Raw genomic sequence first — 26,067 nt, 5'->3', positions numbered from 1 at the left:
TAAGTATATCTACTGAATTTCTCAGGGAATGGCAGAGCAGGATCTCAAACCCAGACCCCATACTCTGAATCAGTGCTGTGTGTCCCCTCCAGCATGAGCACCATGGAGGGGACCATAAAACAACAGAGGAAAGAGAAAGGAATGAACTATCGTGGTCCAGAAAGTTCTCTTGTATTTAACCATCACAACAATGTGATGAAAGATTATTACTTCCACATGCTTGTGAGACAGGTTAGGAAACTTCCCAGAGTCATAGAGATAAGGTTCAGCCCTCAAGAAACTTATTTCTATTGGGAGTTAACACAAACACAGAAGGAACTGGCACAACTACAGATGATGTCAAATGTGTGGTAGAAATAGAAATACAGTAAGATCTCCAAGAAGGAGTGTTCAATCCAAGGGAGAGGCTGAGAGACTTCCTAGAGCAAGTTGATGAGCAAAAGCTTGATGTGTCGATTTCAGATAGACAGAGAGAAGGGTTGAACAGCATTGTTCTTTTCTCTGCTTGCAGTTTTACTCTTTTTGTAAATGTTCATTATTTTACAAGATATTGGCTTTAGTGTTGATGAAAACTCACTTCCAGACTCCTTTCTTTTTATAGGAATTTCAAAGCAGAGACAAATGCCTAGGCTTAGAAAATGATAAGAAGCATGAGTGGAATAAATTCAAAAATTAAAAAAAAGAAGCATGATCGGAAGAGTAGAATATGGAAACTCAAGAGGAGGGATGTTGTTCTCTTAAGGTTAGAATAAAGGGAGGGAAGGGATAAATGCTGGGAAATGAAAAGAGGGAAGAAAAGAAGATTCAGAGTATAGGAAAAAAAAGTGCAGTTCTCTGAGGGAAATCTATCTTGAGACAGGATTTGGATTCAAAGCCTTCGTGGCCCAGACCACTGACCTGTATGCTCTTGGAGAGATTTTCATAAATAAGATGCTGCCACTTATTTTTTTTTAAAGAATTTCAGAGGTGTATGGGAGAAGAAAGCTTTCTCTCAGCCAAGATGTGTGCAGTTCCTCCAGACCCGTGGCACGTCCTCTCAATCTAGGGAAGTATTGCCACTGCTTAGCATTTGGGATGAAGCCAACAGCGACGTTCAGCAAGTATGGGTTTCATCTACTCGAAAATAATTGCCTTTACATCTTGTGACATCTTCCATGGACTCTGCAGTGAAAATCAATTATAATCCCTTTTGGTGGGAGAAACTAAATTAGAAAGAAAAGTGATCAGAAACAGAAGGCAGCTTGACGCTTGTGATGCCAAGTTTGCTCAACGTGTGATTCAAAAGCCGTGGGTAAGTTTTTCTGGCCATTCTCCCAATTAACAACCTTTAGCTTACTTAAAAGCCAAAATCCGTGACTCAAAAGAGGGTGCTAGGAAGAAATTTTTGACAGATAAAATTAGCTATTCCTGGCAACATCAAATAACATATACATACACTCATGTACCTTTTTTTGAAATGAAGCTCAAAATATACCAAGATCTAACTGAAACTGCTCCCCAAGCCTCCAAAACTCAATTATAAGACCTGACGTTTATCACGTGCTCACTATGTGCCAAGCACTGCATTTAATTCTCACACTAACATTATGAATTAGGTAATATTCTCACATAACCTTATTTTTTAAACTATGAGATTCAATCAAGGGGAAGCTAAATAACTGTCCAACGTCACAAAGGTAGAAAACAACAGAGTCAGGGATGAAACTCAGACAATCTGACTCCACTACACTCTGGATAAAGTCCTTACCTTCAGGGAGTTTAGAGTCTAATAGTGAATTCAGATAAGTACCCTTCAGTGTGGTAAGACTGCTAAGGACCTATGTAGGAAGAACATCTAACCTTGCTTTTGGCTCTTAGGGAAGGATCCATGAAAGGGACAGCTAAACGAAAGCAGAAGCTAGGAATGGCCAAAGGGGGAAGGAATTCCAAGCAGAGGAAGAAGCTGGCCTCTAAGCCCAGAGATAAAAGAGAGCTCAGTACCCTGGGTGTATAAAAGGAGAGGGCTAATGGCAATGGAGAGTCATTTTAGAAGACTTTAGCTAAGGATGGACCTGACTGGATTTGCATTTCTAAAGCTGTTTTTGGCTGGTTTGGAGAATGACTTTTGAGAAGAGCAAGAAGAGAAACAGGGAGACCTGATAGGAGGCTATTGCCTTGGGGGTAATCCTGGCCTAAGCCCAGGCAGTAGCAGTGGAGATAGAGAGAAGCAGAGGAGCTGGAGAGTAATTCAAAAAGTAGACTTGATGGGGACTTCCCTGGTGGTCCAGTTGTTAAGAATCAGTCTTGCAATGCAGGAAACACTGGTTCAATCCCTGGTTGGGGAGCTAAGATCCCACATGTCGCAGGGCAACTCATGAGCCCTCATGCTTTGGAGCCCTCACCTCACAACTAGAGAGAAGCCCGTGCGCCGCAATGAAAGATCCCACGTGCTGCAACTAAGACCTGATGCAGCCAAAAATAATAAATAAATAAATATATTTTTTTAAAAAGGTAGACTTGACAGTAGAATGACATCAAAAGTAACAAAGAAGAAGGAATCCAGGATGGCTCCTAAGTTTCTTCTTTGGGCAGCTGGATGGATGAGATGCCATTCACCAAGATGGAAGATGCTGAAAGAGGAACAGGTTCAAGAATGAGGTTGAAAGAGGATAATTAATTCCATTTTGACTGCATGGAGGTCCTCATGCAACATATGGATAAAAAGGGGATCATTCTTTACTTTACAAAAGAAAAATTCACATAAGTTATTTTAATCACCTAGTTCTAATTTATTTTTAAAAGCTTGATTCACAAAATTTTGATTATACAGACCCTTCCAGTAGAACTTTTTTTTTTTTGCATCTAGTAATCCACAACTATTAAGACAGACATATACACAATTTATCTTATCACTAGGAAACTTCAAACATATTATTATTATTATTATTTGGCCACACCGCATGGTTTGTGGGATCTTAGTTCCCCAACCAGGGATCGAACCCATGACCCCTGCAATGGAAGAGTGGAGTCCTAACTACTGGACCACCAGGGAATTACCATATTATGTCTTTTTAAATGATTGAAAAACTTAAAATATGGACCTAGCGAAAAAGAAAATAAACTCATCGTGCAAAATACTGTACTATAAAAGTAAATCTCTTCATTAGTATGAACTTACGTTAGCTTAACAGAGATACAGATGGTTTCATATAAAAATATTATATATAAGTTTATATACATAATATATTTCATAATATATAATGTTATTTCATAATATACACACATATATTTCTTTGTTATGTCAGCTGAGAGAGCCTATAAGCAATGGCATTCCAGTAGCAAAGAGCACACCTATTGGCCTGCATCTTGGTTTCTAACACCACTTCCCTATAAAAGGAACCAGGGTTCCTTGGAGAAATGGCTGATTTCAGGACTGACACAGAAAATATATAAGATAAGCCTGGAACATTTTGTAGTGCCAGAAAGTAAGGGAATGCTCCAAAAACAAAAAACAAAACCACCCTACATTGATGGGGCATTTCAAAGGGGCACAGGAGCCAATTGAAAGAGCTCCCAATGTCCAAGCTAGAACAATGCGATCAACAAAATAAAGTAGTATTGGGTTATAATGCAAAGTATAAAATAAATACTCATGATTCCATCATAGTGCCCTAAAGAAATGATTGAATAAATGAATAAATGGGGAAGGGAGAAGACAAATCTCCCTTGCAGAAGAATTCCAAGCAATTTATTTAGATACCCTGTCCTCAAGGAGGTGGAGTTTAACTTCCTTCTCCTTAAGTGTGGGCTTCATGCAGTGAATTTTTTCAAAGAGTACAGCATAGAAAGGGGGATGGGGATGAGGGAGAGTCACTTTATAGTGATGAAACCTAAAAAACCCTACCTCAGCCAGGTGCTCAAAGTCAATAGCAACAATAAGTCATGTTGACACTATGTATCCTTGATATGTAATGAAAATGACTCTTTGCCTCTGTGGTTTTCCTCCCCCAAAAAACATATCACCAGTCAAAGTATGAGAAAAAACAGACAAATTCCAATAGAGGGGCATCCTACAAAATACTTGGCCAGTACTCCTCAAAACTGTCAAGGTCACCAAAAACAAGGGAAGTCTGGGAAACCATCATAACCAAGAGTATTACCAAAAGGAACTTGGGTTCACTGGCTGTGCAACAAAGCCAATCTCCTGACACCAGTTTGTAGTGAAGGAAAGTATAGCATTTATTTGCAGGGTACCAAGCAAGGAGAATGGGTGGTTTGTGCTCAAAATACCCAAATTCCCCACGGGAAGGGTTTTTTTTTAAATCAACATTTGGCTAGAGAGATGCGGGGTGCATGACTTTCTTCTGATTGGTTGGTGGTGAGGTAACACGAAGGTGTTTCAGGAATCTTAATCATCAACTTTATGGTTCAAACCAGTCTGGGGTCTCCATGTAGTCACCATTCTTCACCTGGGGGGGTGGGTGGAGTTTGAGGGTGGTCTTAGTTTCTGCATGACAGCTCAAAGATGTGCATTAAATTGTTGTGCATATCCCTTGAGGAGGATCTAGGACTCTGTTTTATCCTTGAACTATTGTTTCTTGCCTACTTTTTCTTTCTTTCTGTATTCCCTCCCTTCCAAGTAGTAACTGCTTGAGTCTGCTCTTTGGAACTCAGGGAAGGCCTAGGAGACCAAAGTCTTTATCTACAAAGGAGAAATGGGGGACACAGAGGGGCTTTTTGTACCTGGGAGGGCCCCACAGTGTCCTGCTTTGTTTCAAGAGGAGCGTAAGGAAACATGACGACTAAATGTAATGTAGTATCCTGGAACAGAAAAAAGGTATTAGGTAAAAACTAAGGAAATCTGAACAAACTATTGACTTTAGTTAATAATAATGTATCAATATTGGCTTCTCTTTTTTTGTTTGTTTTTTTTAAGTTTTATTTTTTGGCCACACCACAGGGCATGTAGGATCTTAGTTCCCTGACCAAGGATCTAACCTGTGCCCCCTGCATTGGAAGCATGGAGTCTTAACCACTGGACCACCAGGAAGTCCCTATATTGGCTTTTTAATTGTGGCAAATATATCATACAAATTTAAGATGTTAATATGGGAGCTCTTCATATTATCTTCTCAAATTTTCTGTAAATCTAAAACTGCTGTGGGACTTCTCTGGTGGTCCAGTGATTAACACTCTGCGCTTCCACTGCAGGGGGCACAGGTTTGATGCCTGGTGGGGAAGTTCTGCATGCCTTGTGGTGCAACCAAAAATAATAATAAATAAAATAAAATAAAATAGCTCTAAAAATAAAGTATATTTTTTAAAAAGTCCCTTGAGGGAATTCTCTGGTGGTCCAGTGTTTAGGACTCAGCACTGCCAGGGCCCAGACTCAATCCCTGGTCTGGAAACTAAGGTCCCACAAGCCAAGCAATAAGACAAAATAAAATAAAATAAAATCCCTTTCTTCCGTCAGAAACTAGTGTCTTGTGAATTTATCCAGAAATACTCTATGCCTCTATGTAGAGAGTCTCCATTGTCCCCTTCCTGTCCACTCTGCAGCTTTCTCTACTCTGCTCTGTGCCCTGAATACTAACCTTACAGGTAATGCCAACAGGCTTCTCAGCCCTCTGGCTTCTTCCAGTAGAACTTTGGCAATGGAGGAAGGGAGGGTGGGAAAATACTTACCAGCAGGACATCAGATGGGAGGGGAGAAGTAGAGGTACTTATTCCCCCAGTTCCTTCCTCCTTGGGCTTGGAACTAGCAGGCCCCATTCCTGTACTGAAGTCCTAGTTCCTGTCTGGAAGCCCTCTCCAACCACACACTGGGTCCTGGTACCAGCTCCCTCCCCCCACCCCCTTAGGCTAGGACTGATGACTGCTCTTTTCTCGGGACCTTTGACACCTCCCTTCAGCCAGCCCCAAGGGGCTTCACCAAACCTCATTGGTTTTCCTTGAGCCTGCCGCACTTTTGTAAACAGTGCCTTCATTAACTCTATCTCAATGTGTTATCTCTCTGCCTAGGACTCTGATTAAGATCATATGCAAATGTATATCCCCTTCATTTATGCAAATATGAGCATACTCTACACATTCTTTTGCACCTTGTCTTTTTTCATCTATATTACACTATGGGTTTCTTTCCATGTTCATATACATTGATCTACTTTGTTAGTATCCCATGGTATCTCATTGTCTGTGTATATCATACTTCTAAATATTATATCAAAAGAGGAGAATTAGAAGCTGAAACTTAGCAGAGGGAACATGAAGCCTGAGCTGGGGCACTAAAACACAAGTAGAAATTCTATGCTATGGTGGCGGGGAGGTGAGCTGTTGTTACTAAAGCCCCGGGTACTCTCACAGAAGTTACGAGAGTGGGCTTAGGAGTCAAATTGCTTGGGTTCAGATTCCGGCTCAGCCAGACTGTGTGACCCTGGGCAAATTACTTAACCTATCTCCTCATCCATATAATGGGAATAAGAATATCCACTGCAAGGTAATACTTATGCTCAAAAGCAGTTGAGTTTTCAAATCGGACCGCCCTGGGCAATATGGCACATCCAGTGGAAAAAAATGCCATGAGTCTCCCTCTTGGTCTCTCTCCCTGTCCCAGTCCTTTGATTCTTTCTCTTCAGCCTCCCTTAGCTTCATCTTTCCCTCTTTTTTCCCTCCTCATCAACCTGTCTGACCCTTGATAGGCTTTCTCTCTGTTGATATTTAAGATTCATTTTTAAATGAAGAATTTGACAGTAGATTCTAGGATTAATTGTGTTGCTACTAATTTGTAGTTCAATAGAGGTGGTATGAACAAATTTAAAAAGGACATTCTTTTTTTGGCCACATGGCTTGTAGGATCTTAGTTCCCTGACCAGGGATGGAACCTGTGCCCCCTGCAGTGGAAGCATGGAGTCCTAACCACTGGACAACCAGGGAATTCCCCAAAAGCTTATTGTTTATAAAGCAAAGTAGCTGTCAGCCAGCCCTCGCAAAAGAAAAATAAATGGCCTCAGATGATATGCAGTTGTTTTCCACCAAAAGGATCTAGTGTGATTGCCTGGATCAATTTCTGCTCAGATCTACAGGAATTACCTTGACTACTTATACTGAGTATAAGGCACTACCAGTACCAAAAAAAGTAAAATTATTAATCACACATGCAATAATTAGAAACAAGAGGATACATTTTAAATAATAAGATTTTTTTCCTTTACTTGACATGTGTCATTAAAAAACATAGCTACCAAAAACATTTTATTCAGAGACTAGTTCTCCAAAGCATTCAAAGTATTTTAGATTTTTTTTTTCCTCTCCACCTGAGCTCAAGGATTATCTGCATTTTATAGAGGAAGAAAGTCTCCTCCCGCTCCTCCAGTGACCTCTCAGGGACTGTGTACTGGCCATGTTTTATCTGTCCATCCTCTCCCCTAAATGTCAGGTTGTAATTGCCACATGCTGCTAAGGTCTCTCAATCTGGTATCTCCAGATCTGCCTTATCTGGATTTCAACCACACTGCCTTCCTTTCAGTTTTTGAAGCACATCAAACTCCTTCCTGACTCAGGGTTTTTGCATTTGCTGTTCCCTCTTCCAGAAGGCCAGTCTCCTTCTCACAGATTTCTCTTACAATGTCAGCTCCTTGGAAAGAGAGAGGTCTTCCCTGACCACCCTATTTAAAGCCTTCCTCCCTCTCTCCCTGCTGTTATTGCCCTCCCCCACCCTGGTAATTCTACCTGACATCATTCTGTTTCTCAGTTTATCATCACAGGATATTATCTGATTTATTTATTTGTGTATATCACTGCCCCCCACTAAACTATAAGTCCTTTTGTAACTGATCAGGACCCTATGGGACCTTCCCAGAACAGACACTCCCCACGCACACCTATGTCCTCTGCCTGCCTTTTGTCTGTAGAAAAACTTTAATCAAAGAATAAATTTAATCAGAGAAGTGAGGAAATGCAGAAAGAAAGGAGAACAGTCATACAAGACAAAATAATAATAGGTTAGCCATTAAACAAAGTCAAGGACCTTTAGTTCCTCCTCAAGGACTATAGATAATATTCTGAGGCACGTCCTTTGAGCTGTTTCGCAGATACTGAAACCCCCATCAGGCAGAAGAAGTTAACTGTATGCTGCCCACAAGCACATAGACCTCAGACCCGTCGGAACCAGAAGGTTGATGATGTCGACTCACCACCAACCAATCAGAAGAATGTCCATAAGGTGATCACATACCCCACACCGCCCCTCCCTTACCCTCTTTCTCAAATGCTTTCTCTGAAAGCCTTCGGGGAGTTCAGGCCTTTTTAGCTCTAGCTGCCTGGACTCCTTGCTTTGTGCCCTGCAATAAACACTGCACTTCCCTTCACCACAACCCGCATAAGAAGATTGGCTTTACTGTGAGCAGGTGAGCTGACCCAAGTTTGGTTCGATAACACTTAGATGGCAGGAACTTTGTCAGACTTGTTCAATGCTGTATCCCCAAGACTTAAGATGGTGTCTGACACAAGTAGGGGGCTCAATAAGTACTCACCGAATAAATAAATAAATATATTGATGTACATATGGATGAACGAATGGATGGAATACTTAAACATCCAACTCAGGGGACTTCCCTGGTGGTCCAGTGGCTAAAACTCTGTACTCCCAATGCAGTGGCCCCAGGTTTGATCCCTGGTCAGGGAACTAGATCCCGCATGAGGCAAAGATGATCGCACATGCTGCAACTAAGACCCGGCACAGCCAGATAAATAAATAAATGTTAAACAAAACAAAACAAAAACATCCAACTCAGGATAACATAGCACATCAGTGTTTACTTGAAACATCTCTCAAGTTTCCCTTTTCTCCCTCTATTGACAAACCGTGTTCATGGAATAGGTGTGCAAAGATAACTTTAAAAGTTAAATACATCAGATAAAGAAGCTGTTGTATATGTATATAAAATGGAATATTAGCCATAAAAGGAATAAAATAATGTCATTTGCAGCAACATGGATGGACCTAGAGATTATCATACTAAGTGAAGTAAGTCAGAGAAAGACAAATATCATATATCACTTATATGTGAAATCTAAAATATGATACAAATGAACTTATTTACAAAACAGAAATAGGCTCACAGACATAGAAGACAAACTTATGGTTACCAAGGAGGAAAAGGTAGGGAGAGGGATAAATTAGGAGTTTGGGATTAACATATACACAGCATTATATATGAAATAGATAAGCAATAAGGGCCTACCATATAGCACAGGGAGCTATATTCAATATTTGGAACAACCTATATGGGAAAAGAATCTGAAAAAGTACATATATATATATATATATAACTGAATCACCTTGCTGTATACCTGAAACTAACACAGCATTGTAAATCAACTATACTTCAATTTTTTAAAAAAAGGGGGAAAAAAAGACCTTAAAATTTTTTTTAAAAGTTAAATACATTTAAAAAAAAAAAAAGTTAAATACATTTAAGTAATAAGATAGTTGGGTGGGCCCTCAAATTACAATTTGCCTTAAAAAAGTGCCATTATTTCATTTATCTCATGAGAGAGAATTTTACTAAGACAATATCAAATTTGGATTTATATTAAAGAATGTGGTTTTTCCTCTACTATCTGAAACATTTACTGAATTATACTATATAAAAATGAATATTTATTGACACTGAAATTTGCCTGAAATTGGAATGGACTGCCACACATGTTTGGAAAGAATTCTTTTGTTTAGTGATTTTCTTAAAAAAGAATAAATTCTCATCTTTTAAAACAAGTTTCATTCCTCAAGAGGCAATGATTTCTCAAGATCCCATCATTAAATGATAAAGCAATCAATAATTAGACAAGTATTTCTCCAGTATCTATTACATTGTCATAATTTGCCAAGGTATTGTGTAGAGTTGCAAAACAAGACTAGCATTATACTCTTACTTGCTTGAAATATATACGTTTGTGTGCATAGAAAAAAAAAAACAAGAAGGAAATAAGCAAAAAGCTTAGCAGAGATTATGTGGGTGATAAGAAATGATTGCTATTTTCAATTTTAATATATTTTCCAACTTGTTCACTACAGACATATTTAATTTTTTAATACCATAAGAGACATATAACATATTATTTCTGTCTTTAAGGAGCAGATCTTATATCTGGAGAGGGGGGAAAAGTAACATTCAGGAAATAAATGAAAAACAATAGAGTACAAAACTGTATGCTTACTGAAAATAAGACAAATCAGTTTTCAGAGGAGAGATCAGAAAAAGAGAAAGTTAAAGTTATCTTTTTATTTAAATATGGCAGAAACTTAGCATCTATTGTCTTGAGAAAATTAACAAACATAATAAAAATAAAGCTCACAGATCAGAGTTGAAATTCCCAGGGAAAATGACTTTCCCTGGCAATTGGTTTTTCACCAATGTCAATGTGAAAAGTAGACAGTGTTTCTTTTTGAAATGTTAACAGTGAGTCAAATGCTGCCTCCAAACAGAAGTGATTCAATTCAATTCTACATTTAAAAAAAAAAGCAAGAAATAAGGTACAAACATTACAGTTCAAAGGTAGAAAATGATAAAAATCGGAATCTAGGTTGCTTTTAAAAACAGACTTTTTGGGCATTATTTGCATATTTCTGTTATTTTGCAATTCTACTGATTAGAGAAATTTTTAAGTTGGAAAAAAAAAAAAAAGACGAAAAAGAAACTAAGTAAAATTTGCCCTCTAGACCAGAAGAAGGTAGCAAGACTGAATTCTCTCAATTTAAATAAACACAGGACTCAATTAAGTCATTCTTGTAACACACGAAATCACTCAAATATATAGCTACACTTATGATTTTATATATATTCAGATTTCATCAATTCTATTATGCCATTAATTGTAAAACTCACAATTATTTTATGAACCACTAAGAAATAAAAAAAATGCTGCCAATTGAACTATAACACACCATCAATTATGAGTCCTGATAAAATGTGAAAAATCTGCATTTTAGAATCAGTGAAATATAATATACAACTTGTGACCATGTAGTGAATGTTTGCTGCACCCACAGGTATGAGACCGGGGTTCATGCTTCTTTGTTCATCACCGTATCATGGCCAGCACTCATAAATTCTTAATAAGTCCTTGAATGAATGAATGAATGAATGAACAAATAAGTGAGCGTGCAGATCTAATAGTGGACTTTGTCTTACACTCCAAATGCCTAAAGGATATAAATAAGGAAATGCATTTTAATCAGCATTAACTGCTAAATAAGTGCTGGAAGGTAACAATAATATTGTCTGACATTTCTTTTTGAAGTGACACATCTATCTCTTTGGGAAGAAGTCCTGGAAATGATTAAATTCTGGTAAATAAGAACCACCCACCTCTATGTGAAACAGGTGAAGCTTGATTTCTAAAGTGAGTAATTTGAGGTGTTTAATATAACAAGTAAATTGGGTGGGGAGAGTCAGCTGTTATCACCTCCTACTCGTTTCTATTTTTAAAGGATGGCCAAATTCAGACTAGTGAGAAAAGCAGTTCTATACTTTTATAGAAACCTGTAAGGGAGATGCCATTCTGTCCATGCACCATTTATTTCTTCAGTAGAAAAAGCATTTAGGGCTTCCCTGGTGGCGCAGTGGTTGAGAGTCCGCCTGCCGATGCAGGGGACGCGGGTTCGTGCCCTGGTCCGGGAAGATCCCACATGCCGCGGAGCGGCTGGGCCCGTGAGCCATGGCCGCTGAGCCTGCGCGTCCGGAGCCTGTGCTCTGCCACAGGAGAGGCCACAACAGTGAGATGCCCGCGTACCGCAAAAAAAAAAAAAAGAAAAAAGAAAAAGAAAATGCATTTAACAGAAAGAAAAAAAAAGGCAATATATTCATCCAGGTACATGTAAGTCTTATTATAGTGCGATAATTGTTAAACCGAATCCTTATCTAGAACGATGCAGTTCAAAGAAGTCTGTCTATTCTCCAGGGGAAGTTACACCATTGACTCCTAGTGTTATTTGATAGCTTCTTTTCTCCTCTGTCCTTCTGAGACCTCTAACCCACTCCCTGTTCCTTTGAATTGCTACCATCACCATATGATCACCAAGTAGTGATACAAAGTGGTCCACAGAGCTGACTGGACTAGACTAAAAATGTTCAAAATAGCAAGTGACAGGGAGCAGAAATGCCTATCAGAATGAGACACAGATTATATTTATATTTGCACAGAATGCCTCCAAATTAAATCAATAAAGAATTGTGAATCGTCTAGGTGAGTTACCGTGGAACTGAGTTATAGTGTGAAATCTTAGACAGCTTTTTAAAAAGTTAAGAAAAATCCATATATATTCACCTGGAAAAATATTCCTAACGTAGCCTTAACTGAAAAAAAAAAAGTTGTAGACCAATATGTAGCATAATTTTTAGTTTTTTTAAAAAAAATATGTTTGGGCTATAGCTATATCTTTTTAGAAAACATTATAGAAGGTAATAATGACTGGAGGGAGACATTGTGCTTGCCCTCAAGAAGTTTTTGTCTAGTGAGGGAGATAAGACCTGTATGTAAATCAAATTATGATACTAAGCTAGATAGTGAGAGGTGTCTTAAAGAGAGAGGCCCAGATAAGGTGCCAAGACAATCCAGAGAAGTAACTGGATTAATTCTGAGAGACTCAAGCACTGTTCATGCTTGAGACAGTGTTTTAACTGGACGTTGAAGGTGTGTGTGGGGGTGTGATAAGTGGGGACATTCAGAAGCTACTTTAAAAAACTTGCCTCTATTTCAGTGTACTGTATATATGGAGAGAGATGCATATATTTAGTACACATAAAAACTTATTATTAAATGTACATTCGAATAACATACAGAAACTTAGAGGGACTGAAAACTTCATTGTAGTTTGTTTAGTAGCATCCCTGGCCTCTTTCCACTACATCTCAGTAGCATCCCCCCAGTATGATAACCAAAAATGTCTCTAGAACTACATATATATATATATATATATATATATATATATGTATGTATGTATTCTCCTCTGCAGATGGATAGAAATTCTAAAGTTCATGACCTGGATTTTTTTTTTTTTGGCTGCACAGCATGTGGGATCTTAATTCCCCAACCAGGGATCGAACCCGTGTCCCCTGCATTGAAAGCACAGTCTTAAGCAATGGACGGCGAGGGAAGTCCTTGGATTTCTTTTCAGGTCCTTTCTTCAAGGGTTCTTAACCTTAATAATGGTCAAGTAAGCTTTGGAAGATCTGTTGAAAGCTGTTGACTCATTCATCCCTCAGAAAAACACACACATGTTCACCACACCATGTTGAATACAACTTCAGGGGATTTACACTAGGGTTCTCCTGTGAGGATTCTGTTTCCTATTGCTTATAGAATGGTCATTGTCTGAATTTTCCAGCTGGGTAACTGAAGGCTGGTGTCCAGAAGGTCCATATTTTAGAGCCTCTTCTGCATTTACTGATAATCAGGAGAGAATCTTCCTGTTTACCAAACTCTCCTTCCCTTCATCTTAACCCGTATTAGTCAGTTTCAGCAAGATTCATCCCAGCAGAAGACAAAACACTGATTAAGTAGGATACATCAGACTCCCCACTCACTCTCTTCTAGTCTTGATTCCTGTTTAGTCCAGTTTATTCCCTCCTTGACTGTTCAGATGAACGAGAAGAAACATCAAAAGAACCAGAGTCAGTCAGGTAAGAAAAGGGGCCACCTGGGCACTTGATTTTGATTGTGAAGTGAAATACACACAAACACAGAAAAGTTCGTATCTAACATTTATGAATAAATTATGAACTCTCTATAACCACCACACACTGGGTACTTCTAAAGAAAGACTTTCTAGAAATCCAAAGTCTTATTAAATGCAAAACTGGCCACTGCTCCTTTCCTCCTCTCCACCTGGTGTGAGAGCTGCGTGTCAGACCTTGGAGCTTCCGGATTCATACAACCTAGGGGTCAAGGTCAGCGTTCCCCGCAATAGCTGACCTCTTCTTCCACGCTGGGCTCTGCTCTCCGTAACAAATTTCCCAGAGGCTGTTTCGCCCCTGACCTCGTAACCCACGTTAGTAATTAGGGCGCGAGTGAGGATTCGGGTGGCCCCTGGGTGACAGCCAGTAAGATTCTTAGCCTTCCTGGTTCGGGAAAGGGAAAGAATTCGGGAGGGGTAGGATTTTTTTTTTTCCCGGTAGGATAGGTGGGGAAAAGACCGCTGCCTGTGTGTCCCTCTTTTGGACTAAGGTGTCTCTGTTGCTCCATAAATAAAACGTCTCACTGCCTTCTGCGAGCGCTATAAAGGCGGCGGAACGGCTGTCCCGGGGGCATTCCGGGCCGGACTTGAGCCGAAGCAGGTGAGATCGTCGCTGAAGATGCAGCGCACCCCACCCCGCCCTGGCTTAACTCCCGGGGAGGCATCGCTGGTTGGGGATGGGACTAGTGGAGGGGGGTGGGGTGACACAGAGCCGCCGGGCAGGGGACAGTACAGCCTTCTTTCTGAGAAGCTGAGTGCGAGAAGGAAGCTAGGAAAACAGGCCGAGGGGTGAGACCTGCTCACCCGCCCAAAGTTCTGTCCCCGGAAGAGCGCGCCCGGCTGCTGGAATTTGCCTGCAGCGCGCGCGCAGCCTCGGGACCCGGGGAGCATGAACTGAGGGTTCCACGCCCGGCCCCGGGGGTTGTGCTTCTTTCCCAGGGCGCGCCTGGCGCTGCGCCCTGGCTCGGGTGCGGGGAGAGAGGGATGTTCACAGGGTCCCCCTTCCTGCCCCCTGCGCGCCGCGAGCCCCAGCCCGGGTTTGGGGAGATTTCAGGACGCGGACAGCGCCCTGGCTGCCCATCTGAGGGGACTGGGTCGGGCTCCCGCCGCCCCCCAGCGCCGGGCTCACTCTCTTATTAAAGTCCGGTTGCGCCAGGCGGCAGGTGCAGGCTCGGAACCCAGAGGTCCTCAGGGCCCCCTGCAGGCTGGAGGTGCGCGCCCGGGGGCTGCGGGCCCGGGCGCAGAGGGCGGCAGCGCGCGGACCAGGGTCTCGGGGATCGGCTCCAACAGGTGGGGCCGGCCGGGGGCGGCTAACGGGCGGTCTTCACCTCCTCTTCTCTTCCCTCGTTCCATCTCCTCCCTCCTCGTCGTCCTCCGCCTCGCAGGTCATGGCAGCGCCGGGCGGCAGGTTGGAGCCGCCGCCGCTCCCCGAGTACAGCTGCAGCTACGTGGTGTCGCGGCCGGTCTACAGCGAGCTCGCCTTCCAGCAGCAGTACGAGCGGCGCCTGCAGGAGCGCAAGACGCTGCGGGAGAGCCTGGCCAAGGGCTGCAGGTAGCAGCCGCGGCGGGCGGGGCGCGGGGCTAAGTGAAGCCGGGAATCCGGGCGCGCCGACCCGCGGGCGTGCCCGGCGGCGGAGTGTGGGATGCTGCGCCGCCCTGCAGGGTCGACCCGGCTTCGGTCAGCTCACGGACTCTGGCCTTCCCGGTGGGAGAGTGGCTCTATCATTCTCGGCCCGAATCGACCCTAGTCTCGGAAACTCATCTTTGGAGAGGGTGTGTTCGGGGAGCCGCATCTCCTTTTCCTCTCTTGAGGGCACCTGGAGTGCGCCTTGGGGTACGGAGGGTCCCCACGGCCTTCTCGTGAAGGCTAGGCTGAGGAGAGTGGGAGAGCAAGGTGCTCGATTACAGAGAGGTGATGGGTAACCCGTCACCTGACCAAGAATCCTTGAAAGCCCCAAACTCAATCTAGGACGGATGCCACTCAGAGACACGAAGTGAAGGCGACAACACGGAGCGCGTTGTGCTCCAAGCTGTCCACTGTCAGGCAGTAGGGCCCCCCGAGAAGAACCTGCATCAATCTCTAAACCCAAACGGGACACCCGTAAGTAGATATCACAAACAAAAAGGGAACTATCAGCTGCTGCTAGATTTTCTTTCTGTTAAAAAACCTTTTATTATAAAACATTTCAAACACATTCAAAAGTAGGCATAGTAGTGTAATGAACCCCCCCCCATGTTTTTACCCATCACCCAGCTTCAAATATGATCACCTCAAAGTTAATCTTGTTACACCACATACTTGCCCCGCTCGACTTTTTTTTTTTAACGTAAGTCCCATATGGTGTTTCTTTTTGTTTTTTTATTTTGTCTGTATATATCTTTAGGGACTTAAAAAATACAACCACAATTCCATTATCACACACAAAAATTTTAAAATTCCTTAATATAAAAAATTAAGTCCAAAATTTCAAATTGTCTCATAAATATAATTTTTAAAATAATTTATTTGAATCAGGAGTCAAATAGTGTTCACCTACTTTTAATATGTTTCTTCTTTTACCTATAGGTTGTTGAATTTTAAAAACTGGATAGCAAGGTGCAGCAAGATATAGATTCATCATGTAAAGTGTTGTAAAAACTGGCTCCAAGCTCCTATTGCCAAAATATACAGAGTTTGTTTATGTTTCTTGAAAGAAAAAGAGAAGAAGAAAGTGCCTGGGTTAGAAGTCCAAAAATTAATCTCCATTTAAAGACCCTACATTGATCAATCTGGGGCTGGACCAGAAAATGGGTTCTTGCTTAGGGATATTTTCTCAGAGGATTAAGAAGGTGGGAGAGGGGAGGGAACACTTAATCCTGTGTTTTCTAGTACAGTGCATTTAAAAGGGTAAATAGAGTTCTTGGCAAAGACATGGTAAGCACTTCACTGTTAGTATTTTCCATGCAATTCCTATCTTTTTTTCTAAATAGTTAGAAACATTAGCAGAGTTCAGTTCAAAACTTTGTGATTTGCAGTGGGCTGTGACGGAGATTGGATTGGAAGTCCAGTTTTCTTGCCTTTTGACAGTTGTTCAAGAAAGAGAACACTTGGTGTGCTGAAGACTCTCCTGCCCATCTTGGACTGGCTCCCCAAATACCGGATCAAGGAATGGCTGCTTAGTGATACCATTTCGGGATTTAGTACTGGGCTAGTGGGGACACTGCAAGGTAAGATGGTGGTGGACTAGCTCCCAAATTATGGAGAACTGCAGTCTCCAGCAGCCGTTCCTAACTCTCCCCTCGCTCTCATGGGTCTGCAACAAAGGCTTGCTCACCCTCCACAGCCTTCATCTTTCCTCCAGAGTCTGCCCCTTAGTGGTGAGATTCCCCTGTTTCTCCTCTTCCTTGGAGTTCTCTTCCGGGGAAGCCCTGCTGCTTCTTTAGCTGCATGGCTCCAACTAGAGCCCTATCACCTAAGCAGCAGCTTCCCAATTTTCCCTGATCAGAACTCACAGTAAGAAATCTGCATTACATCATGATCTATACACACATATCTCAAGTTTTGTGAAATAATATTTACCCTCACTACAGGTGATACACTCTGCTATTTTCTATTCTGTCCTATTCTATTCTGCTTATATTTTTTAAATGATGATTGTAGGCCGTTAAATTATTTTACATTGCATACATGGTCTTGACCTGCAGTTGGAAACTGACTTAAGGGAAAGGGAAGGACGTATTTTAGCCTGGACTACACGTAAGTGGCTTTTTCTCCCCTTACCTCCCCCTCCCCTTTTTAAATCCATCCCCGTATTTTAATCTTTTGGCAAAATGTCCCAACACAGGACATTTTTTAAACTGCCTTTATGCCACATTTCCATGAACATCTTGGAAATCTATTGCATGGCTGGTGCATAGCAGTATGGGCATTCTCCTTTGTCCTCCACCCCCATCGTCTTGCTTCTGCCCTTGCCTCAACTCTACAAAGCTTCTGGACCATGAAAACAGAAATCTCATTTATTTATTATCATTTTATGGAGTATCTAGTAGGTGCCAGGCACTAGGTATTCTGACATGAATAAGATGCACCACCTGCTTTCAAGGAGCTCATAGTCCAGTGAGGAGATAGATAACAGTTCAATGGAAGGACCAACTGTATAGCAGGGGTAACATTGCTTGGGAAGGGAGTGCACACAGGGGCACTCAACCCAGCCTTCGGAGACTGGGAATGGCTTCCTAGAGGAGGAGTCATCAGAGCTGTTTCCCTGAAGGGTAAGTCTCAGTTTGCCAAGTGATGGGAAGTAGGGTGTGGTAGAAATGTGTTTAGAGAGATGACTTGGAAATGGACTATTTCAGAAGTTAGTAATAGAGGTTGAGCAATGCCATGAGACAAAATTTGCCTATAGAGCTCTCAGCATTATTCAGATCAGGCCAGGGAGATTCCCACAGAGAAGGAAGATGTTCTGTGGCCCCAGTGCAGAGCCACAGCCTGGCCAACCATGTTTTCAATCACAAAGGTGGGTGGGGCGGTGCGGTTCATACGTTAAATGATGCCAAGTGCCGTGTACACAGTGGACTTTAATAGCTGTGACATGGCAACGCCCTGTGGCTCCTGGGGGACAGGAACTGTCTAATTCATATTTGTTTAGCCAGTGCCTAGCATGAGACTGGCACAAAATAGGTGGCCCTGTAAACCTTTACTAAAGAGGACTGAATTGCATTCCTGATAATGAATCATCTTTATGTATGAAAAATGGTGTTTCAAGCTATATCCCCCAAGTGTTCATAGACAAGTATCTTATAAGAATTAACTTTAGTTTTAGTTTCGTTTATTAAGCATCCTGTCCAAGGTCATGGAGCTGGTAAGTTGTGGAGCTGGGATTTGAACCCAGAGTCTAATTCCTAGGATCTTAATTTATAAACGATGCAGTTCCTCACTTTATGACTGATACGCTTTCCAGAAACATTATCTCTATGAAGTTATCTTTGTAAGGTGAATTTCTGGGAGGTGAACGTGGTTCGTTCGTATGTTCATTCATCATTCATCATCATTCATTCATCGAATAACATATGTAGGCCAGCCATGGGGATTCAGTGGTTTACTGACAGGCATGGGTGGGTACTGACCTCACGGAGCTCATTTTAAGTGGGAGACAGAGGAATTAAATAAATAAGCAGATAAATAGAAAAATAATTACAGATTGTGATATCTGTTATGGTGGATTAAATAGGCTTGAATAGGGATTAATTTGGGGATGGAGTGTTTATTTTAGTTAGAGTGGTCAAGGAAGGCTTCCTGAGGGCGTGAAATTTAATCAGGGTCAGGAGGATGGGAAGGAGACAGCCGTGTAAGGAGCAGAAAGAAGGGTTGTACCAGGCAAAGGTGCAAAGTCCCTGAGGTCAAAAAGAGCATAGTATTTTCAAGGGAGGAACGGGAAGAATTCCAGTGTGGGTGGAGGAGGGGGCGGGCTGGGGGGAGTGAACAGGAGGAGATAAGGTTAGACAGGGCCAGGACTAAGATGCGTAAATGAGTTACTCTCTGGGGGCCTTCTTCAATAATGCGCCCCAGGCACTTCGCTTGCTCGCTTGCCTCTCCCAAGTCCCAGCCCTGAGGATAGATGGTTCGGCTTGAAGCCAATCAAGCAGGAGATTAGAGAGAGCTACAGAGATCTGAAATAAATATATACATTGCTTGGCTGCACCCGAGATTGAACCGGCGCCCCCTGCATTGGAAGTGAGAAGTCTTAACCACTGTACCACCAGGGAAGTCCCCTGAAATGTATTTTGGAGCAGGAATCACGGGTAATATACCGATGGATTGGGACTGGCTGAGGACCAGGACTGGGATGGAAAACCAAGCATTTCCTTTTGGACATGCCACATTTGAGACGCCAAATATGGAGTTGGAGATACTAGAAGTGGGAAGGTCATTGGAGAGGTCTGGGCTAGACATAAAAGTCCAGAAAGCATCACTTTAGAGGTGATATTTAAAGGAGTGGGAATGCCTGAAACTACCTAGGGAGAAAGGGCAGATGGGGAGGAGAATGGAGCTGGAGTACTTAAAGGTCGGGGAGTTGAGGAGGGGCCACAAAGAAACATGAGGAGGTTGGGCTCAGGAAGTTAGAGAAAAAGAACAGTCTGAGGAATGTGGGGTCAGAAGCCAAGAGAGGAGTTGTTTTCTTTTCTTTCTTTCTTTCCTTTTTTTTTAAGGATAGAGGGGTCTGTAGTATGGAATGCTCTTGGTGATGGAACACAGACAATACTTTTAAGAAGGTTTGCTGTGAAGCAGAGTAGAGAAATGGCTGTAAGCAGAGGCATAAAAGGCAAAGATAGAGTGATGGGAGGATATATTTTTCTTTTAATATAGGAGGTACTAGAACACAGATGTGACCCAGTGGACCATGAGATCTGTGGTCCATGAGGTAGAGGAGAAACAACTAGAAGTGACAAGAAGGAGCAAGTGTAGATCGGTTCAAGGATAGAAGTGGGAGGGCTGCTCCTTAAAGATAGGTGGGATATTTTCCCTCCATTTTCAAAGGAGAAAAGACAGACAAAACTGTGCAGATGCAGAGAGATTGGAAATTTTGGTAAAAAGCCAACAGGCATCTCATGGAGTCCATGTTTTGGTTGAAGTCTAGGATTCATCTCTAAACAGTGTCTGTATAGAGAAGGGGGATGGGAAGTTTGAGGGAAGTAGGGGAAGTCTGAGTAGCTATCTGGGGGTGAGGAAAAGCACACTTCCTGAGGAAATGAAATTGGATGGCCAGGCAGTGTGGAGTTCCCATCTGGGGCTTGTGATCATGAAATTTATGTGAAACTGGCCAGCCCAAATGTAGAGAACTTTAGTTCAGTTATCCAGCTGCTTGGATCCTGGCATGGAATAGGGTGATGCTTGGGTTTGGCCAGACTGGGGCTTTACCAGAGAAGACAGGGGAAGGAGAGAGAGAGTGAAGCCAGGAAGTTCAGAGTACTTGTGAAAATTCTATGGACAAGGAGGCAAGTGAATATGAGAGGCTGCCAAGGATAGTGGATCCGTTCATGGATTAGAAGCCTCCTGAGGACAAAGAAATGTTGCAGTAAGGATTTTGGAGTAGGTGAGCAGGGAGGCTAGGTGGCTGTAGGTGGAAAGCAGGAGGCTCAACGTTGAGATCTCAGAGGTGGCGCTGCAGTTTCTAGGGATGGCAAGGTCCACGCTATAACCAATATAACCACTGGCTGGGCAGCTGAGGGGTAGGGAAAAACTCATCGGAGTTACTGAGAAGCCAGAAATGCTAAGGATCATGAAATCTTTTTTACTTTTATTATTAACAAAAAGTTCCCACTAGGCAGCAAGAAATCAATGCAGCCCTTTTAGTGCTTTTTTTTTTTTTTTTTGCGGTACTCGGGCCTCTCACTGCTGCGGCCTCTCCCGTCGCAGAGCACAGGCTCCGGATGCGCAGGCCCAGCGGCCACGGCTCACGGGCCCAGCCTCTCCGCGGCACGTGGGATCCTCCCAGACCGGGGCACGAACCCGCGTCCCCTGCATCAGCAGGCGGATTCTCAACCACTGTGCCACCAGGGAAGCCCCCTAGTGCTATTTTTAATCGTACCTATGGGGAACCTGCTCTCTACTTTCTATGGATACTTTTGCCTTCTAGATGCTTCCGAATGTTTGCTAGCACCTTTATCAATATGTGCCACCATCCTACATAGGAAGGGTGCCAACACAAGAGATTCCATAGTTTAAATCAATGGCTTAGATTTCTTTACAAATTATGTAATTTCAAAATTGTTGTACCAAATTCCCTTATAATATGCTTACAGTATATCTGAGTAGCAGTTGTCCTGAAATAGGATACTTTGTGAAAACTGAAAAAGCCCCCATTTTCCAGGCCTGTAAGGACTGCAGAGCCCAGTTTAGGCAAGTGGAAGTTTGAGAAAGACTTGAAAATAATACATAGACTTGAAAAAAATACAAATACTTGGAAAAAACACTCTCAACAGCTGCGCCACCGGGGAAGCCCTCTTTTATTTTTTAATATTTAAAAAAAATTTTTTTTTTTTTTGCTTTTGTTTTTGCTCCTTCTTTTCTTGTCTTCCCTTTGTGGCCTCACCTTTCTACTCTATGCTCTTGGGATGACTGTTTATTGCAATTCCTTGTTGTAATTTATATATGAAAACATTTGCATCAGTAATACAGATTCTTCTAGAATGAAAACTCTCTAAGGGCAGAGACTTTGTTTTGTCCACTCCCATATTCCCCCAAACCTAGAACAGTGCCTGGCACATGGAGGGTACATAATCAATAGTTGCTGAATGAATGAATGTTTATTGTGGGAAACTAGAAAATACATATAAGGAACATGAAAAAAATACCTCTTCAACAAATGAGAAGTCTCCTTTGATCCTAGCATATAGATAACCCACTAAACCCATATTTTAGTAAATATCCTACTAGACACATAAATGCACATCCACGTAAAGGTATAAAGAAATGTGTGAGAACGGTAAGCACTAAATTCAGGATAGTGGTTGATTCCTGAGGGTGGAGGGAGGAAAGACGATGTGAATGAGAAAGACTATATAGAGAGTTTCAACTGTACTGGCAATAATTTACTTCTTAAGCTAGAGGGTGGGTACATGGGTGTTTATTATATTATAGTCTTTGCATACCTGAATTCTGTTAAATCTTTTCATATTTTTAAATGCTTACAACAAACACGTTTACTTTAACAAAAGTGGAAGCATGCATACTGATCACTACTTTGTGGGTTTTTTTTTTTGTTTTTGGCCGCTCTGCTCACTTGTGGGATCTTAGTTCCCTGACCAGGGATTGAACCTGGGCCATGGCAGTGAAAGTGCCAAGTCCTAACCACTGGACCACCAGGGAATTCCCTGATCACTATTTTGAATCCTGCCTTTTCTCACTTATTTCTTATATGCACTTTATTGTACTAGAGATAGGTAAATTATTAGTAGTAAATTATTTCTATGCAGCACATCAACTTCATTTCATAGAATTACAGTATAATTTAGTTAACCACTTCCCTGTTTTGAAACATTCATTCAATAAATAATTTGGGGCACTCAGAGGCTAAGATATTTAGGTTGTTGCCACTTTTTTTTTTTTACTGTTATAAATGTAATCCTTTATTAATGACTCAAAGGTCAAAGGGCTTGGTTTTCTCTCACTGTGAGTGAGTAAAATGTAGGGAGGTAATAGAGAGTAAGATATGCTGACTACCTAAGAAGCATTTAATCAAAAAAAACCCACAGGAGAAGGAAAGGGCTATGGACTGAATGTTTGTGTTCCTCCAAAATTCTTATCTTGAAGCCTTAATCCCCATTGTGATAATATTTGGAGGTGGGAGCCTTTGGGAAGTAATCAGGTAGAGTCCCCTTATAAAAAGAGGAAGAGGCCAGAGCTCACTCTCTCTGTGCCATGTGAGGATACAACAAGAAGGCAGCCATCTGCAAACCAGAAAGAGGGCCCTCACCAGACACTGAAACTGCTGGTACTTTGATCCTGAAGCTCTCAGTCTTCAGAACCGTGAGAAATAGATGTTTGTTGTTTAAGGCAAAAAACAAACAAAAAGCCAACACATTATTGTCTTCCACTGCCATGTACACAGAAAGGTTGAGATTTCTCCATACAGTGTGACATTCATGGACCCAGAAGCCACTTGGGATAGCCTAGTGAAGGTGTTGATCTCCTAGTGGAGAGCCTATGCTATGTACAAAGGTCAGATTTTTTCTTTGTTTGGATCTAACTTCTGTTCCCCCACAAGAAAGGAGAAAGGGCAGGCAACAATGACTGTGTTCCTCACAGCACTGAAACACTGAATTCAGACAAACCCAGCCTGAGCCTTTGAACTGAATTGATCAAGTTTTTTTTTTTTTTTTTTTTTTTTTTTGCGGTACATGGGCCTCTCACTGTTGTGGGCTCTCCGATGGCGGAGCACAGGCTCCGGATGCGCAGGCTCAGTGGCCATGGCTCACGGGCCCAGCCGCTCCACAGCATGTGGGATCTTCCCGGACCGGGCCACGAACCCGCGTCCCCCGCATCGGTAGGCGGACTCTCAACCACTGCGCCACCAGGGAAGCCCTTGATCAAGTTTTTAATCAACAACTGACTTGACTTTCTTTTTCCACTCACCTGATGATTGAGCTACTAATCAGTTGAGTCAGCTCCTTTGAGCAGGTGATACGTGAGCTGCAATCATTATCCCAGCTGATTTGAATCATGTTCTGCATCCTAGCGTAGTAAGGAAATCACTCAGAATGAGCTGTAAGTTGAAGAGATCTATGAAAAGGCCTTTCTCTGTACCGTAGACATAAAGCATAACTTTTGTTTCTGAATTTGATCATTTTGGATGTACTTTCAGGCATGGCGTATGCTCTACTAGCTGCTGTTCCTGTTGGATATGGTCTCTACTCTGCTTTTTTTCCTATCCTGACATACTTTATCTTCGGAACATCAAGACACATCTCAGTTGGTAATTATAAGCATATACAATTCTATTTGTTCACATTTAACGTGTTTGGGCTATATTATGTGTGTTCTGCTTCCATATCTTTGTTAATGTTTTCTAGGGAGATAGGGCATCAGTGCTTTACCCGCTTTTCCTATTCAATGATGCAATGGTTCTTAAGTGTAAAGTGTAAGCTTTACACTTAATCCCCTTTTTTTTAATGAAGAGGAGAAAATTGAAAGATTATTAAAAAATTGTAGTCTACCTTCAAATCTTAGCATGTTTTGCTTTTCAAAAATGTAATACATTTGACTCTATATTTAGAAAGTGTTCTAAAATTAAAAATGACAAGGGAAAAAAAATCTTCAAGAGGTCTTCAAACCTGCTGTTTTACTAGATTAACTTAGCTTTTACTAAATTATGTTCATCAAATACATATTCATTGTCTTATTAAAGAGCATACTTATTTTAAGTCACTAATATTGGAAGACTGGCAAAATCGTGCCACAACAATTTAGAAACTGAGCTTGGCTGTCCTTCTTGGTATGGCCCAAAATAGATTTATTTCCTGAACTTCCTAAAATTTGAATTTTCTTCTGCTAAAATGTTCTAGTAAATGAGTGTTTTAATGCTATTTTGCAACGTTGACATTTACACTTGAGATAACTTTTCGCCTACATCCATCTGCTGGCTAGACATGTGTACCTGGGCAATCCTTTTGAAACAAATGCAGCCATCTACTACTATATCCCCAGCCCATATCCTTATCCTTCGTTGTATTTCCCCCAGTGTCTGGCATATTGCCTTGTCTATAAAAGGAGATCAGAATGAGGTTATTGACTAAAATAACTTTCTCACCTGGGAGAGTAGATCAGTATCAAATGCATGGCGAGGTGAGGAACACAGAAGCTGATTTGTTTCTCTTTGGTGTTCTATACATTTAGACACTCCGGGTTACTGGATTTTGGTACTGAGCCCTCCCAGCTGTTAAAGCCTTCCATGATCAAAGGATAGGATCATCATCATCATGGATAAAAACATCAGTAGTGAATGGAGCAGCTGCTGAAAGAAAAGTACTTTTGAAACGTAGAATCTTACAGACTGGCATTTGATATGAAAAAATTTGTCTTGGAAAGAGAAAAAGAGAAACTCTATACTCTCTTTGCTATTTCTTTAACCTAATTTTGATCAGGTGATATTGATCAAGGTCCTTATCTCCACAGAGATCAGGACGTTGGATGCTCTAGGAAATGAACTTACCTGTAATAAAAATAAGATGGAACAAGTAATGGCTCAGCCAGTATGCCATTTCTGCCAGGAAACCTTTCTTGACAACTCCTCCCTCCACCCCCCATGTCCCACCCATATACGTGAAGATCACACACAGATAGGTTAGACACCCTTCCTGTGTGCTTACAAAGCAGTCTGAAAGCTGTATTACAATGACCCACCTACATGTCTCTCTTGCTCATTTCTGGGTCATGAATGCATTGAAGCATCTACTTTTTAGCTTTTTTTTGTGAACAAACAGTATTTTCCCAATCACAGCTAATTACTTCACACATCTTTCTAATCCTATGTAGACATGTTGAGCCTAAACATTTGCAATTAATAATAATAATTTTTTAAAGTTTTTTTATGGAGGTATAGTTGATTTACAAGTGATTAATAATTATTAGTTGATAAGAGACTTTTTTCCCCCCAGGACCTTTCCCAGTGGTCAGTTTAATGGTGGGATCTGTTGTTCTGAGCATGGCCCCCGACGAACACTTTCTCATGTCCAGCAGTAATGGAACTACACTGAATACCACCATGATAGACTCTGCAGCTAGAGACGCAGCAAGAGTATTGATTGCGAGCACCCTTACTCTTTTGGTTGGAATCATACAGGTAATGGGCTTACAAGGAATATACAGATTGGCA

At 41.7% G+C, this 26,067-nt stretch overlaps 1 protein-coding gene across 1 annotated transcript in view; it reads left to right on the top strand.

The window, feature by feature from the left end:
• The first annotated feature begins 14,856 nt into the window (after nt 1-14,856).
• The window catches only part of SLC26A4 (solute carrier family 26 member 4), a 48,907-nt gene continuing 37,696 nt past the window's right edge, over nt 14,857-26,067 (top strand). The window contains exons 1-4 of the mRNA XM_079932099.1: nt 14,857-15,266; nt 16,782-16,921; nt 24,058-24,168; nt 25,850-26,034. Of these exons, the coding sequence (XP_079788225.1) occupies nt 15,103-15,266; nt 16,782-16,921; nt 24,058-24,168; nt 25,850-26,034 (600 nt within the window). The 5' untranslated portion in view covers nt 14,857-15,102. The remainder of the gene's footprint in view (nt 15,267-16,781; nt 16,922-24,057; nt 24,169-25,849; nt 26,035-26,067) is intronic.

The sequence above is a fragment of the Stenella coeruleoalba genome (assembly GCF_951394435.1).
Source record: "Stenella coeruleoalba genome assembly, chromosome: 9".
In the NCBI taxonomy this organism is placed as follows: Eukaryota; Metazoa; Chordata; class Mammalia; order Artiodactyla; family Delphinidae; genus Stenella; species Stenella coeruleoalba.
Note: the sequence above shows the minus strand (reverse complement) of the source record. Positions and strands in the feature narration are given on the sequence as shown.